The sequence below is a fragment of the Theropithecus gelada genome, chromosome 3 (assembly GCF_003255815.1).
Source record: "Theropithecus gelada isolate Dixy chromosome 3, Tgel_1.0, whole genome shotgun sequence".
Lineage (NCBI taxonomy): Eukaryota > Metazoa > Chordata > Mammalia > Primates > Cercopithecidae > Theropithecus > Theropithecus gelada.
The window spans coordinates 160,435,616-160,451,819 of NC_037670.1; the positions used below are offsets into that span (position 1 = coordinate 160,435,616).

The following is a 16,204-nucleotide window of genomic DNA, read 5'->3' on the forward strand; positions in this document are numbered from 1 at the left end:
CCTGACACGGGACCTATTTAGTTGGGTAGGATGAGTGACCACCCAAAAAGAAAAACGGAGGGCAAAAGCCACTCCACTGTGTAGAGAAATAGGGACACACCACTCCAGGGCACCTGGCCCCAAGGCTGCTGTTCCCAAGCCAGTGGCACACCCACTGCAGCGGGGAATCCATCTTCACAGCACACTGTGATGGCAAACAGGGCATTGGGCTAAGAAAGCAGCCTTCGGCCTCCTCAGAGTGGCTCTGCCTGCCAGTCCACAATGACCTGCATGTAAAAAGCATGAGACTGCAGTTCATGTCATAGGTCCCAAGAAATCTTTGCATGTCTCCCAACCCTCCACTTTTTTTTTTTTTTCCTGAGACACCGTTTCACTCTGTCGCCCAGGCTGGAGTGCAGTGGTGCGATCTTGGCTCACTGCAACCTCTGCCTCCTGGGTTCAAGCGATTCTTGTGCCTCAGCCTCCTAAGTAGCTGCGACTACAGGCATGTGCCATCACACCCAGCTAGTTTTTATATTATTAGTAGAGATGGGGTTTTCCCATGTTGGCCAGGCTGGTCTCAAACTCCTGACCTCAAGTGATCTGCCCACCTTGGCCTCCCAAAGTGCTGGGATTACAGGAATGAGCCACTGTGCCCGGCTTCCACTCTCCACTTTATTTTGGAATTCAAGGAAAGGTAAGGTAAGGGTAAGGCTTGAGTCTCAGGAATCCAACTTTGTGGACATAAGGGGGAAAATCCCCTAAGAATAACTGAGGGTCATTTTCACGTGTTACATCTTTGGAATCATTGTTCCGTTTTCCCCTGACTTCTTTTGGCCGGAATATACCTTTGAAATTCATTTTTAAAGATTGTCCTGGGTGTCTGGAGCTTCAACACTTGGCCAGTTTTGCTACATTTTCACGTGTTAAAGGCTTCCATTTACTTTCTCTTTAGGAAGTCATTTCTGATGGCATCTATATATAGGCTGACTACTTCTTGTTCTTATGGTCTTATTCAATGGTCCTCAAACTTCAGCATGCATCAGAATCACCTAGAGGGCTTGTTACAACACAGGCTGTTGGGTCCAGCCTGAGTTTGAGTCAGTAGGTCTTGGCTAGGGTCCAAAAGTTTGCATTTTTATCAAGTTTCCAGGTTATGGCGATGCTGTTGGTGTAGAGACCACATTTTGAGAATCAATGATGTTACAGAAAGAGGAAAAAAATAATCTCATGGTGGTCTGGCATACTGTGCTGCATGGAAGTCCTATGACAGCTATTCTCTAATCGCAAACTAATTCTCCAAGCTCTTTCTTTCTACCGGATGTATGCCTTCCATCCATATATGTGGGTCTGTTCTTCAATCATTATATAAGGCGACTCTGTTCCCTTTAAAACGTATTTAACCAGATTTAAACTTTCTTTATAGAGCCCAATTCTTTTTTCTTCTTGAGACTGGGTCTCACTTTGTTGCCTAGACCGGAGTGCAGTGGCGCACACACAGCTCACTCACTGTAGCCTCAAACCTCCCAAGCTCAAGCAATCCTCCCACCTCAGCCTCCCAAGTAGCTGGGTCTATAGGCACTTGCCACCATACCCAGCTAATTGTTTTTTAATTTTTTGCAGAGACTCAGTTTCCCTCTGTTGCCCAGGCTGGTCTCAAACTCCTGGGCTCAAGTGATGTCCCTTGCCTCAGCCTCCCAAAGTGCTGGGATTACAGGCGTGAGCCACTGCGCCGGTCCTAGATTCCAAGTCTTAAAATGAGAACTTCAAACATTTTCTGTAAACACTTCCCCCTAAAGCCGCACATGGTCCCCATTTATACTTCAGTCAACAACGTGAAAGTTCTAGAACAAAGCTTTTGCTATAACTTAGTATCTGCACATATTTTTTTCTATCATTAAAAGTAAACTGCGAATAGTCTCCTGGTGTTGACAAGATTACAACACAATCAAACTAATTTTGTATTTAATTTTGTTCAGTTTTAAGGTTCAAAGTGATCATCCTGAAAATTACACTCTAAAAAGGTGCTTGTAGTTGAGTTTGGGAAATGCAGATCTCCAAGAAATGTGGAGCAACTTAGATGAGCAATGAAAGGATCAAAGAGGTTTAACCACGACTTCATTTTCTTCAACCCCTCTGAAGATCCTGATGCTCTGGGATGTGTTGGCTATACCTTGTTCCCCGTCAACCAGGAGCATTACTGAAGTTATAGTAAAACAATGTCAGGAGACTGACACAAAAGCAAATCCTTTCAAAGACTGGTAAGGTTTACTTCAATTAAATCTATATTTTATTTTCTCTCCATTTTTTTTTCTAGAAGTGGGATACATTAATTTAGATTAACTAAATGTTTGAGTCAATCAAGCTTCTGGTATAGTTTTAGAGATGACTACAAAACGAAATTGATAGTAACTGAGAAAAATGCTGCTGACACACTAGCTGTAGCACAATTCAAGTTTATTCCATTTGTTCTTGCAACACAAAACTTAAACACAGTATTATTTAGCATTCGGATGTACATGAACTAGGATACTTATGAGAAACCCAATTGTGTCAAAAGTATGACATTGTGGAAAAAATGAACTCAAATATATCAAAATGCACAAAGCACTAGTCTTCCTCCATTACTGCTTAGAAAGATATGATTGTTTCTCCATTTACAAAATAGAATCAGGACAATTTAAATTTTTTATATTTTGCATGCAAAACACTGCAATTGCTTATTTATGTAGGAGGGCACTCTCACCAGCTTCTTCTATACACAATTGAGTATACAATATTGCATGGAAGAAAACAGCAGCTCAATTGAAATATTAGAAAAAAAATCAAATAGATACATATAGATTTAAAATCCAGTACTTGGGAAAAGAAATCAATGAATAAAAGGCCTACTTGTCTGCAGCTTCCACACACTGCACCTACCTACTACCTCTCTTCCATGCTTAACTGGGTTTAGAAAGGTGAGCTATGCGTAGAACTACTTGGGATATTCAAGTGCTGTATTTGAACGATAAGCCTATAGATACCAGTCTGAAGCTGCAAGGGAGACTTTGTTAGTACACTACTATAAACAGGTAAACTACCTGTTTGTACTTGATATAGTGCATATGAAATGACTGATTTAATACAAAACTACAGAACATGCAAGATTTTTTCTGAGATGTTAAGTATTACTTCAGTGGAGAACAAAACTTACTTAACCTTTTGCTAATGCATGTAGTACCAGAAAGCAAACATGGTTTTAGCTTCCTTTACTCAAAATATGAACATTAAGTGTTGTGAATTTGTCTGCCAAGTGGTTCAGAAATACATTATAAATAACCTAGTTAAAAAAAGAAACTGTGAACCATCTTGGTCAGTCTATTCTATTCTATGTTTATATGTTATTTTCTCAAGCAATAGCTTCATAATTATGGGGTTTACAAAAAGGTTGAGAAAGAAGAGGGAAGGCGAAATAGCCTCTACTGCATTACAAGGAACATCAGGATAAACTGTACAAAGAATTACATGGTTTCCATACCATGAATGTAGAAAGCAGACCAGGTTTAGGAATGATAGGACAATGCACTCTCTGCAATAGCCAACTACAACAAAACACTTCGAAAGTAAAGGTGAAAATTATGTAAAGGGAAAAAATTCAAGCCTTTAAATAGCATTATGTCAAGAGGTGAAAACAAAGGTATCAAAACACCCTGTTGCACTACGTTGATAGTTACAGACTGATAGAGTGCCCTCCCTTTTCAATGAGGATGTCTCCATATTTTAGTTCAGTGATGTAATGAAGTACTGATTACTGATTTTTAACCCAACTCTTAATAGGCTGCATTAAGACAGCAAAATTAGCCAAATACAACAAAGTATTGAAACCACTACTTTGTGATTGTGTTCTTGGATATAGGAAAATTACAGGGTTAGGCTAGTTGTAAGTGAAAAAGCCACAGGATTAAAAAAAGGGCTCATGGGGAAAGATACACACACACACCCATACCCACACACACCTACACACCCACACGCCCACACGCCAACCAACCAATCAGCAACTGATCAGTAAAACTTGTTATTAACCAGGGTGACTGTTCTTGGTAATAGTTTAACCCTGCTGTAGAATGCTACGTTGCCTTTAAAAATCAATTCAATTATTACCCACAATCTGAGTATCAGTCCCTAACCCACCCTCCCCTCTCTAAAAATTTGAGGTACATTCAATTATTGCATGACTTGGCTAAGAAAAAACTCTTAATATTTTTAGTAAGGTTATATGGATGGCAAGTCAAAGGAATCTTAACATTTTAAATGCAAGATATAAAATTTAAGCTTATATATTTTAATTAGCTGTACTGCTCATGAAATAAATATTTGGAAATATGTGTAAATATTTTCTGCAGGTCATAAGAACACCATTTTAGGGCACTGTATTCTAAGAACAGAGAATACATTCTGAAGTTGTCACACTTTATGCGATGCATGATTTATAAAAGCAACAAAAATATATTATGCAGGTGGGTTGGCATATGTTCAGCAGAAGCCTATCAACAACTCTGGGAAACCTGGTTACAAGTGTATTTTTGAAGGGATGGGGCTAAATTTGTCCAAACAGTAAATCTCACCCCAGTGATAGCTTTGGTGCAATAAGTAATCAGCATCCAAGATGGGTCTGAGAGAGGCATTCCAAAGAATGTTCCTTAATTTTCCACACATAACCAAGGTCAATCCATTCAAACAGCAAATAAAGAAAATCCATAGGTACTAAGATAACTGTTCTCTCTTTATATGATACTAACAGGCTTATGGCTATGATTCTATTTTTAAATCCCCTTTTACTACCAGCAGGAGTTTGAAAGTGTTTCAATGCTATATAAATGTATGAATCTAGAGGAGAAAAAAATATGCATACTGGAATGGTTTCTCCTTTAGACTTCCAAAACTTAAGATTTTATAAATAAAACTAGTCAGTTTTATCTAAAGAGACATGAAATCCATGTGAAAGGGGAGAGAAAATCCAAAGTTCAGTCATCCAGCAATTTAGGAGTGTGCCCCTCCTCACCTTAACTAAGCTTTCACATAAAGCTTAAAGTCACTGAGGAAAGATTTGGTCACCAACCTTATAGGCAGCGCTCTTAACTATGCCAGGAAATCCCCAGTAGAATGCATTCTTAAGGCAGAAGGCTAGAGCTAATTGCTTATCTCAGCACCCTAAGTTTACATCACAGCAGCCACTACTGCTCACACAGTTAGGGCTACCAAATATGTCGAGTTGGCCTTTGTAGAATCAGACCTTCAACACAATCAATTAATAAATTAGCTAGGGAGCTGAAAAGGTCAAATGATACTGGTGTATTTTGTCTTTGCTCTCCCTTGGGTATAAGGTGTATTAGAAAGGGAAGAGGCTTACTTGATCAGGAATCCCAGTAAAAGCCTGATCATAGTTCTTTTTGCCCCTCCTCCAAAACACTTGTTTTTTTTTTCCGGTAGTCTGATTTGTTATGAATTTATCTCTCCCCTCACCCCTCTTAAAGTATTTAGCTGAAGAAGCTGGCAGATAGAGAGTGACAGACAGACAGGCAGCAGTGTGAGGCCACAGGAGAGTCATTCTTCCCAAGTTATCAGTCCATCCATCCATCACTGGAGAAGAGCTTTGATTGCCTGGTTGTCAGTGGCTTCAAAGGCGGTCAGTCCATCTGGGCCTTTCACAGTTTTATCAGCACCCTGGAAAAGAGAGGAAAGGGTCCTTATCATTAAATGAACCCACAACTGGGGGAAGAAAATGTTAAGACTAGATTGCATGGCACAGGCTAATGTTTACATCAAGAATTAAAAATTCCTTTACTAGTGGAGACTATTCTACTGCAGAAAAACAAAAAAGCTGGCAATGTTATGGATTAATGTTGTAAAAACGCCACATTATTTTTCAGGCACTAAGAATTGTAAGCTACAAAATTAACCCAGGCAATCACTGGCTTTTATTTATACTATCATATATTTATCTAATTAGGCTTTAAAAACAATATCCCTATGCACAGTATGAAACGGGGAAAAAGTAAATCACTTTGCTAAAGTATTTCTGTGACAAATTATTTTTTCTTATTTGAAACACTTTTTGTATATAATACTTAATGCACTCTACATCAAGAACATATACAGTATTGGTCATTTTACTTGTAAAAACTTCACAGTAAATGAGAGGCAGACTGTAAGAAGGTTCCCTGCAATATTGTAGGGAAATATTCAGTGCAGATACCAGACCGCTCTGAACGCTTAACCTGGACAGTGCTGCCTTGGAACATTTTATTTGCAACACGGCATTCTGGTTTTGAGAGGGTGTATGTGCCCTTTTGTGCCTGTATGTTTTATCTGTCTGCCCTTTCTGGATGAAAGCTCCATGGGGGCCGTAATTCACCACTATACTCCCAGGACCTGGAAAAGTGCCTAGGTGCATGGTAGGTTAATCTGCTCCCAAACCAGGTCTGATTCTTAACTCCCAGAGACAACATCCTACCATCTGAGGGTTCTCTTCACCAGCTCTAGCTCCAGCCAGTATTTATTCACCACATAATCTCTAGAGTCCTGACCCACTCCCCTTGCCAAATCTCATGCATTCTTCTGCTTGTTCCTGACGCCTACAGAATTGTTTAAACTTGGCATACATGGTCCTTTAGAGGCTAACACTGGTCAACTTTACCAGTCTCTTCTCCAGTTAACCTCTCCATGCTCTAATCCTACAGAATTTCCCACCAGTTCCTTCCTGCCATGTGTCACGCCTTTATCCATGCGGGCTCTACATGGGATGCCTTACCCTTTTCTTTGGCAAATCCACCCATTCACTCAACAAATATTTACTGAATGTTTAATGTGCACATCCTGTGTAAAGGACTGGAGAATCAAAGGAAAATAAGACAAGAGTCTGCCGGTCTGGATGGTATGAGAGTCAGACAACTCAACCAACACACCACCATGAGAAGAGAACAGTAACAGGGATGAGTGGCCCATAATCAGAACAGGAGGTGGCAGGAGGGCATTTTAAGGGAGAAAGTCTTCTGAGATGAGGTAAAAAGCCTGAGCTGAGTCTTGACGAGGAGTACAGGCTAATTGGTTAGTAAATCAGGAAGGAGATGACATTCTAGGAAGTGTGAAATGATCACAAAGTCCTCCTCAGTATTATTATAAAAATCTCTATTTCCTCATTTCTAAATGAATTTAACTGCTTCATGGAAGACATGGAATTCAGGGTCAAGTGGAAGAGACATCAGTGCATGAGAACTTCAATGCTATGAGTCCCGCCACAAGGGTTAAGGGACAACTGGGATAACTGTATTCAAAAAAGTTATTTCTTATTCATTTTGATGGCTGTTTTTATGACTAGCATTATAAACTGTAATTCTGCATTAGCAGTTACATATTATAGTGAACTTCTATTGCTTTTTAGCTACCGGAGTTTATTTCCCTCCATTTGATGGCAGCACCCTAATTTCATCTCGGGGAATCATTTGTCCCTATTGTTTTTTAACATTTTAATTTTTAATTATCATGGGTACAGAACAGTTCTATATATTGATGGGGTATGTGATGTTGTGATACAGTCATACAATGTGTAATGATCAAATCAGGGCCCTTATCACGTCTTTATGTGTTAGAACATTCTAATTCCGCTCTTTTACTTATTTTAAAATACACAGTAAATTGTTAACAATTGTCAACAATAAGTTGTTAATAACAGTTAACAATTTACTGTAGCCCTGTTGTGCTACCAAATACTAGATCATATTCATGGTAAGTGTATTTCTGTTCCCCTTACCCATTCCCAGTGTCCTCTATAGTCCTAGGATTATAAAATGGAGATGCTTATTTTCCTCACCAAATTTCAAAGATTTATTTAACTCAAGCGGAATACTCTCTCCTAGATTCTGAATCTTGACTGAAGAGATCAAAAGAGGGAATATAAGAAGTCAGAGCTCATTTCTGGGGCATCACCTTCGATGAGCCAGCTGAGAAGTTCCCGCTACCCAGAGCCCTGCAGTTGCCACAGCTCAGTCTCTTCTCAGCCTGGTTCCCAGGTTTTCCTGTTGATTTTTCAAAAATTCCTTTTTTGAAAGGAATTTTCAAAAATTCCTTTGAAAATTTTTCAGTAGCTTTTCAAAAATTCCTTTTCTGCTTGTTGACTTATCTCTGCTATTTGCAACCAGAAGTATTTAGATAAAATATTTTTAAAATGTGCATGTCACCTTTTTCCTAATTATGATGCAAACTTAGAAAACTCATAATTCTATAGGTTAGATACAAGTAATGTTAACATCTTAGTCTTTCCTTCTACTCTTCTGCTCTAAATATGTATACATATATACTTGTTTAAAAAATGATCCGAGTAATTATAAGTAGAGTGACTATATTTATATCAGACAAAAGAAGCCTTAAGATAAAAAAAATTACTAGAGACAAAGAGGACATTTCATAATGATAAAAGGTTCACAATTCAAAAATGTAATTTAAAAATTCCATTTGTAGTTGCATCAGAAAGGATAAAAATGTAATTTAAAAATTCCATTTGTAGTAGCATCAGAAAGGATAAAATACTTAATAAATTTAAGGCCAGGCGTAGTGGCTCACAGCTGTAATTCCAGCACTTTGGGAGGCCTATGCAGGTGGATCACCTGAGGCCAGGAGTTCCAGACCAGCCTAGCCAACATGGCAAAACCCCATCTCTACTAAAAACACAAAAATTAGCCTCATGTGGTGGCACACGCCTGTAATCATAGCTACTCCGTAGGCTAAAGCATGAAAATCACCTGAACCCAGGAGGCGGAGGTTGCAGTAAGCTGAGATGAGATCATGACGCTGCACTCCAGCCTGGGCAACTAAGCAAGACTCAGTCTAAAATAAAATAAAATAAAAGAAAGAAAGAAAGAAAGAAAGAAAGAAAGAAAGAAAGAAAGAATGAATTTAATAAAGTAAAACCAGTTGCTCTAAAAAAATAAAAGATGAACCGGTTTTGTCAATATAGGTAAGAATATTAAAACAACTTTTTTTGGTACTTGATACAGTAACTGAAGAATTTAAGTATATTTGGCCCTATCCCTTCCTTGAAGAAAACATTTTTAAATTGTTTTTAATTATTTGCATAACTTTAAATAATATACTCATGCTGATATGTGAGCTATAACTTTAGATTTTATCTTTTGACTTCCTGCTACATAGATAAGCCTTTAGCTCATCACTACCACCCTTCCCTAGACCCTCGCAATTTCTTATAAAATACTTTCTTTATAAATGTAAACGATATTTATTTAAACCTGTATTTCTTGTTCCATCAGTTCTCATAAAATAATTTCATAAGATACTTTCTCAACCTTCCCATCACTCCCTTCACCTTCTAATTTGCCAGCTTTTCTATTTTGTCAAGATTAACTTTTATATTCTGGCATGTAAAAACTATGTTTTTATCAATTCTTATAGTTAAAATAAGTGATGTTCAAATTATTTCTAGGTAAATACTGCTCATGGTGGCACCTAGCAGCCTAATATGACTAGTCATTTTCTCTCTGTTGTTCCAATACTGCAACCCTGTGCAATTCTCACAAATGACAGAATCAGAAGGTAACACTTACAGTAGCAGCCTGAGTTTTCCCCAGTCCCACAAACTTATGAATTAAAATGATTTGGCTCTGTGTCCCCACCCAAATCTCAAGTCTAACTGTAATTCCCAATGTTGGAGGTGGGGCCTGGTGGGAGGTGACTGGATCACGGGTGCTAATGGTTTGGCACCACCCCCCACCCTCCTAGTGCTGTCCTGTGATAGAGTTCTCATGAGATCTGGTTGCTTAAAAGTGTGTAGCACCTCCCCCTTCACACTGTCTCCTGCCACCATGAGAAGATATGACTGCTTCCCCTTTGCCTCCTGCCAGGACTGTAAGTTTCCTGAGGCCTCCCCAGCCATGCCTCCTGTACAGCCTGAGGAACTGTGAGCGAATTAAACCTCTTCTCTTCATAAATTACCCAGTCTCAGGTAGTTCTTTATAGCAGTGTGAGAACAGACTAATTCATGAACCAATTTGTTACTCTTCCGGTAAATTGCTACCACAGAGAGAACCTAAAACACAATGAATTGAACTAAGTTAATTTATTTCTTGCTCATAAAACAGTCTTAGTGCTAAGCACACAGAGGCTGGCAGGGTGGCTCTGTCCTTTAAGGTCATCTAAGGACCTAAGTTCCTTCCATTCTGTTGATCTTCCATGGGTACACTCCTCATCCATATGCTGGAGCTGGCTCATCCTACATCTCTTTTTAGCCTTCTAGATAAGGAGAAAAGTCCACAGCAAGTGGATTCATATTTTGTAATGATTTGGAAGTGACGCACATCATTTGTGCATATCCCATTAGCCTAAAAGTTAGACACACAGCCATAATTAAAACTGCAAGGAAAGCTGAGACACAAGGACTACTTAGGCTGCCATGTGGACAACTAAAACCCAACTACAAAGGGTTTTCTTTCTAAAGCACAAGGAAAAAACAGACATGGCAGACAATTTGCAACCTGACCTATACTGCTCTGAAAACACTTTGAAATAAGTCACTAACATCCTCTAAATGCCAAGTCTAGTCAATATATATGGTATCTGAACAGTGATGATAGTCTTATTCCCAACTCATTATTGTCCTAACTCTGAAGACAGTATTATCTCCACATTCTCCTGCCTAGCCTGCCTCTCCCTCCTGCACCAACTCCTTCTACTCTCCCCTGCCTCCCTTTACTTTCTCTGGCTGTCCTTTATACAAGGTTCAGGTCTTTAACACTCTTCATAACTTGCTCAACATGCTCTTCCTAATCATCTCATCCATGTCCAACCTTTATTGTCCTCATTCTGAGGACTGGCTTTGAGACTTACCTACTTTAAGTTCCATAAATACCTTGAATTCAACCTCTCCCAAAAGGAATCTGTAATCATCTTTTCCTATAAACCTTGCTCCTTTTTCAATACTCTCTAACAAGGTGAAGAACACTACCATCTTCCAGAAGATGTGGAGGACAGTATGCAGTTCTTGTTTACTTAGTCTTCAGACCATACTATTAACATTTCCCATCTGTCCTTGGTTCTCCATTGCTACCATCCCTTTTTTAGTTCAGGTATAAACATTTTGATGCAATGATATTTTATTTTATATTTTATTTTATTATTATTATTATTTTTTTTGAGATGGAGTCTCGCTCTGTCACCCAGGCTGGAGTGCAGTGGCACAATCTTGGCTCACTGCAACCTCCGCCTCCTGGGTTCAAGCAATTCTTCTGCCTCAGCCTCTTGAGTAGCTGGGATTACAGGCCTGTAACACCATGCCTGGTTAATTTTTTTTTGTATTTTTAGTAGAGATGGGGTTTCACTGTGTTAGCCAGGCTGGCCTCGATCTCCTGACATCACAATCCACCCGCCTCGGCCTCCCAAGATGCTGGGATTACAGGCGTGAGTCACTGTGCCCAGCCTTTTTTTTTTTTTTTAAAATTATACAACTGTAATTCAGACTCCACATGTTTGGGTGTTCTTTCTCAAATGCCAGTCTGATCATACTGTTCATAATACCTAAAAGCCCTTAATGGCATTCTCATGAAATAGAATAAAGATAAATGACATGACACATGAAGGCAGAATCTGTTCCCTACCTACCTCTTTAGTCATAGGCCTTGCTAAATCCTTTCTACCTGACTGTGTGGCTATGCCAAACAACGTGCTGTACTCTAATACGTCATGGTTTCTTTCTTGTCCCCGTGACTTTTCTCGTTGTTGCTTCTGCTTGGGATGGTGCCCCAATTCTCTACTGGACTCTTAGACACTCAGTTTCTAAGGTTCAGCTCACGTGTCAACTGCTTTATGAAATTACAATTGTGGTACCTGGAGCTGTAATGACATTCTTATTCATAACACACTATCCCCTTAACTTCCTAAGACCACAACTGCCCTCTTCTTCAGGTCTTTACATATTGCATTTACATCTTTACATACATATGTCTTGTCACAGCAACCACAATGCTTCAATGCACTGACTGTTCTACATATTTGTCTCCCTTTACCAGACTATGCTGAGGGCAGGAACAAGGCTTATTAGTCTTTGCAATCCCAAGGCCTTGCACAGGCCCAATAAGAAGTAATCTATAAATGTTTATTAAATGATACAGGCCGAACACAGTGGCTCACACCTGTAATCTTGACACTTTTGGAGGCTGAGGTGGGCAGATCACCTGAGGTCAGGAGTTCGAGACCAGCCTGGTCAACATGGCGAAACCCCTTCTCTACAAAAAATACAAAAATTAGCCAGGCATGGTGGCAGGCACCTGTAATCCCAGCTACTGGGGAGGCTGAGGCAGAAGAATCACTTGAACCCAGGAGGTGGAGGCTGCAGTGAGCCGAGATTGCGCCACTGCACTCCAGCCTGGGTGACAGAGTGAGACTCCATCTCAAAACAAAACAAAACAAAAATGGATACAAATGGGAACTAAAAATATATGATAAGGAACTTGATAAAATAATTACAGTATTGAATCAGGCAGATTTAAAGACAGACTGCTGTGAATAGATCAACAAAGCATTTCCATTGTGAATAGGCCACCTGCCTACTAGCACACTATATAACATACTTATTTTCAGGTAATTTCAACATAGAAGTCCCTTTATTGCTGACATCTGATGAGAATCAGAACTAGGTTCATTTATCTATATTTAGAGCATGATTCTGCTGATTTTTCTGAAGTTTTCTGGGGGAGAAAAAGGTTGCTATCGCCAAGTTAAAGCGACTCAGACAGGTTGTTTGTCATTCTAGGCAGTAAATGTTTTTAAGACATTGCAAGTAATTTATTGATCTTCAGATGCCACACTTGCAGATAATCAAGTATTATTTGATAGTGTGAGTTCAAACATGGAGAATGTTTTAAAAACTTCAAGTCATGCTATCTCCACCCATAAATAATTTACAATCTAGCTGGAAAGATAGATGTAACAACAAGAACGTATCTTTACCTGCTTGTCACCTTTATCTACTTCTTACTTCAGATAGCCTAATTCCACTGAACATTATCAGTTGTTAGCATGTACAAATAGGCCAAAAGAACTGGACTAGTAACATTTTAAGGATGAAACTCTCAAACTCCTACAGAGGTTATCTGACGTTCTATTGACAAAAGGCTTTTGTTAAGGTTTTTGAAGATGCTGCTTATAGTTATACTGATAAAAATGACAGAATAACCAGCAGCTTTGTTTCCATGCAAAATTTATAAAATCAGGCAGAAAATTAGTGTGCACATGCACGCACACATATATACATATCCAAGTGCTAACTGGATACACACACACACACACACACACACACACACACACACACCTCTCTCTGGAACCAAATATAAATACAGTCATCTATATATATAGTCATCCCTCTGTATGTGAGGGGGATTGGTTCCTGACTCCCTCTTGGATACCCAAATCCCTTATATAAAATAGCTTAGGATTTGCGTATAACATACACACATCCTCTTGTATATTTTAAATTATCTATAGATTACTTATAATACCTAATACAATGTAAATGCTATATAAATACAGTTGAACCTTGAACATGGGTTTGAACTGTGCAGGTCCAATTATAAGGAGATTTTTTTCAATAAAAGTTACATGGAGTGTGCCTGCCTCTTCTGTCTCTCCTTCCACCTCTTCCTCCTCTGAGACAGCAAGACTAACCCCCAATTCCTCCTCCTCAAGCTACCTGAAGCAAAGAAAATGAGGATAAAGACAAAAGGTCTTTATGGTAACCCACTTCCACTTAATGAATAGTAAATTTTGTCTTTGTAATGATTTTCTTAATAGTCTTTTCTCCAGCTTACTTTACTGTAACAATGCAGTATATAATACATACAAAAAATATGTGTTGACTGTTTATGTCATCATATGCTTCCGGTCAACAGGAAGCTATTAGTTTTTTGGGAGTCAAAAATTCTATGTGGATTTTTGACTGTGCAGGGATTGGCAACCCTAAGCCTCTACATTGTTCAAGGCTCACCTAGTTGTTACACTGTACTGCTTTTTAAATTTATATTATTTTTAATTATTGTGCTATTAATTATTTTTTCTGAATCTATTTTTGATCTGTGGTTGAATCCATGGATGCAAAACCTATGGCTATGGAGGGCAAACTGTGTGTTATCTCTATATATGCATATGGATTTACCTATCGACATATACACATAAACACACACATACCTTTCCCCCTTGGAATATAACCAATTACTTCAGAAAATTTTCTTTAGCAAGCATGGATTTGAATGGTCAATTCACTTTGGAAAGAAAGCAATTTAGAATCAAATACAAAAAGGACTAAGACTGCAGTGGAGGATTAAAGGCAATTCAAGGAATATTTGCAATGTTTCTAGTTTAAGGTTTTATGACAGATACTTATCAGGTAAGGATTCCAGCAACCTTATGTTGATTTGAACTGATAGGATGTGAATATAAAACTTTAAAAAACCATTGAAACAGCTTTACAGAGTTTAAGCTCTTTATCATTCCACAGAAGCATGCTGGCATCCTCACGCAGAAATTTTTATTTCAAATACAGACTTTCTCAGTCAAAATAAAATCAGAAACAGAAAATAGAAAGGAGACAAGGCCTACTGAAGATGGTCACACTAACAACAATAACATCTGACAAGAGCTTGACATGACTATAGTAAGAAAGAAACCAAGATTGAGCCCGGCTAAAGCTTAGCTGGTGTCAGGACAATTAACCAAAACTTCAACAGACCCCCTCGAGGGTTGCATGCTGGTAAGGCTTCAAGGAAATCACCATGCCGTTACTCATTACTCTGCTTAAGAGAAAAGTATATAATACCCTTAAGAAATTTTCTATCCAAAATAGTTATTTTTTACCCTTACAAAGGTTTCTTCCCCCCTCTCCACAGTACTTGTTACTACCTGAAATTAAGTTACATTTATTTGTATACCTGTTTACTCTGTCTTCCCTCTAGAAAATGAGGTGTCCAAGAGCAGAGGATCTGTTTACCTTGTTAACTCCTATATGCCCAGTATTTAAATGAATACAGTGTGTACTTCCTTTTGATATTAAATGTCTCATGAAGACTTCGAAAAATGTAAAGGATCAAAGACATTCTTTGTTCTTTCCCTGGAAACACCCAATTACCTCTCATTCAATTGTTAGATTCTCTGTGAAGCCCGCTGGGATTTCCCAGGCAGCTGGTGCCCTGGAGATTACAGGTCAATACTGTAGCTCACTCAGCATCTGACACAACCCACTTCCAATCTGTTCTTCCTTGCTTTCCTCTACTACAGAGGTTGAAAAAAAATGAAATCCTCAGACTCCCTTCAAGCTACAGGTGGCTATCTGACCTAATTTTGGCCTGTCCTATGCAGTGTGGGCTAGCAACAACATACACAGTGGAGCCAGTCACTTAGCCTTGGACTGCACACCTTCAGACTTTCGCGTTTAGATCACTGCAGTAAGGGTTTTTGTTACTCATGGCTAAACTCCACCTCTCTTAGGGAACTTACCACAGTCTGTAATTAACTGTTAACAGGTATATCTTCCCCAAATTAGGCTGAGCTCCATGAAGGAAGGGGTCCTGTTATATTTGTCCCTGTGGCTTTAATACCTAGGATAATGCCTGGTAGCCAGCAGATGCTCAGTGAATATTAAATAAATGAAAAAAAATCACACCTGGGTCATAGTAACAGAAATCTTACCCTTAGTGAACACAAGCGTTCAAATTAAAATGAAAAATTAATTTTTAAAAAATACTATCTTGTCTATGTAATACTGTATCATGAGAATATTGTCAATTATTCTGAATCAATTTATATGCATTTTAGAACAGTCTTGAGAAACTGTGCTATACTCACAAAGAACTCCATTATCTCATGATTTGGGGCAACTGTAGTTCCCTGGTACTATGAGAAAAATATTCAGAATCTTAAAACCTTACACTGTTTAAATATATACTTAAATATTACCATTACCATAGAACTCACATGTATAACTCAATTTCGGAAACTACTAAAAATGGATTTGGTATTTAGTGACATTAAAAAATTATTCAAATACCTACAATTATACATACTTTGCAGTTTTATCTACTGGTGCAAGATGATTTCATAGTACACTTAATTTCATATTTAATTTACATATTGATACAGGAGACAGTAAAGACAATTTCTGGATACCCTATAACGTCTAATATAATAC

General features: G+C 38.5%; 2 protein-coding genes across 2 annotated transcripts in view; both read right to left on the reverse strand.

The window, feature by feature from the left end:
- Window positions 1-2,419: 2,419 nt before the first annotated feature.
- LUZP6 (leucine zipper protein 6) lies at window positions 2,420-4,646 on the reverse strand. Its single transcript, XM_025381085.1, has 2 exons — window positions 4,587-4,646; window positions 2,420-3,111 (listed from the first exon to the last, which is right to left on the reverse strand). The coding sequence occupies exons 1-2, from the start codon at window positions 4,644-4,646 to the stop codon at window positions 2,932-2,934; spliced, it is 240 nt and encodes a 79-aa protein (XP_025236870.1). The 3' UTR covers window positions 2,420-2,931.
- Window positions 2,420-16,204, reverse strand: part of MTPN (myotrophin) — a 49,531-nt gene continuing 35,746 nt past the window's right edge. Inside the window, exon 4 of the mRNA XM_025378515.1 lies at window positions 2,420-5,685. Coding sequence (XP_025234300.1) covers window positions 5,599-5,685 — 87 coding nt within the window. The 3' untranslated portion in view covers window positions 2,420-5,598. The remainder of the gene's footprint in view (window positions 5,686-16,204) is intronic.

What these genes read in the sequence shown, in the direction of transcription:
- LUZP6 (XM_025381085.1), bottom strand. Translation starts at nt 4,646, where the DNA reads ATGCCTCTCTCAGACCCATCTTGGATGCTGATTACTTATTGCACCAAA. An exon ending in GCACCAAAGCTATCACTGGG is followed by an intron (nt 3,112 to 4,586) that starts GTGAGATTTACT and finishes CATGTTCTGTAG; the next exon opens with TTTTGTATTAAATCAGTCAT.